Source organism: Chinchilla lanigera, unplaced genomic scaffold, assembly GCF_000276665.1.
Source record: "Chinchilla lanigera isolate Chin_1 unplaced genomic scaffold, ChiLan1.0 scaffold00006, whole genome shotgun sequence".
Lineage (NCBI taxonomy): Eukaryota > Metazoa > Chordata > Mammalia > Rodentia > Chinchillidae > Chinchilla > Chinchilla lanigera.
The window spans coordinates 41,465,799-41,466,856 of record NW_004955407.1 but is presented as its reverse complement, the minus strand read 5'-3'; the positions used below and the strand labels follow the sequence as shown (position 1 = coordinate 41,466,856).

The window sequence follows — 1,058 nt, the reverse complement described above, 5'->3', positions numbered from 1 at the left end:
AATGGCTGCTGTAATACATGGTGGTATCTTCAAAGTGGTTTCTCAGGAAGACAGAGATATGCAAGAAAGATCTAACAAGTAGTTACAGCCTAAGTTCTTTTTTTTTTTTTTTTTTTTTCCGGTACCGGGAGTCAAACTCACGACCTTGCACTTGCCAGGCAGGCGCTGTGCCGCTGAGTTAAGCCCCCAGCCCCAGGTAACCTTCTGAATGAAGATGTCTTCCTGCCTCAAGCCCTCGTCTGTTAGCCAGGCGTGGCAGTGCATGTTTGAGTCCCCGGAAAGCTGAGGCGGGAGGATTTCAAGTTAGAGCTCAGCCTGGGCAATTCAGCGACTTAAGGACCTGGAGCCCTTATTCCAAAAGAAAGGCTGAAACGGGCTGGGGAGGTCACTCAGCGTGAGGGCCCCGGGCTCAGCTCTCAATACTGGGAAAGAAGGGGCTGGGGATTTAGATCAGCGGCACAGCGCCTGCCCTGCAAGCGCAAGGTCGTGAGTTCGATCCCCGGTTCCAGAAAAAAGAAAAAAAAAAAAGTACTGCCAAAAGCAGGAAGCAGGCACTGCGCCTGCGGGCTCGGCAGCCCGTCGTGTTCCCGGGGGTCACCGCGCCGGCCCGTGGGCCGCCCGTACGTCGGCAGGCCGGGGTGGCCGCGGGGGCCCGCTGCGCTTGAGAAGCCACGACCCTCCCGCACTGCGGCCTCGCCGCCCGCCTTCCCCACAGGCTGCAGTGGCGCGGCCCGACCGCTGAGCGGCGGTAGCGAGCGGCCCGGGGTCCTCTCCGGCTCGTGACCTAAGAGGGTGTCGCAGGAGTGCGACGTAAGGCCCGGCGCCGGCGCAGGGCTGTGACGTACGGCCGTGTGGCGTCACGCGCGCGCCACCGCTTAGCTCCGGCGCGGGGTCTGGACGGCGAGCATGGGTCCTGGCGCGCAGCTTCCCCCCGAGATCCAGCTGGCGCAGCGCCTGGCGGGCAACGAGCAGGTGACCCGGGACCGAGCGGTGCGGAAGCTCCGCAAGTACATTGTCGCCAGGACCCAGCGGGCCACAGGTGAGCCGGGCCTCCGGGC

The 1,058-nt window shown here is 62.9% G+C and overlaps 1 protein-coding gene across 1 annotated transcript in view; it reads left to right on the top strand.

Annotated features, from left to right (window-relative positions):
- The first annotated feature begins 816 nt into the window (after positions 1 to 816).
- Rrp1 (ribosomal RNA processing 1) overlaps positions 817 to 1,058 on the top strand; it is a 9,750-nt gene continuing 9,508 nt past the window's right edge. Inside the window, exon 1 of the mRNA XM_005375882.2 lies at positions 817 to 1,039. Within this exon, the coding sequence (XP_005375939.1) occupies positions 907 to 1,039 (133 nt within the window). The 5' untranslated portion in view covers positions 817 to 906. The remainder of the gene's footprint in view (positions 1,040 to 1,058) is intronic.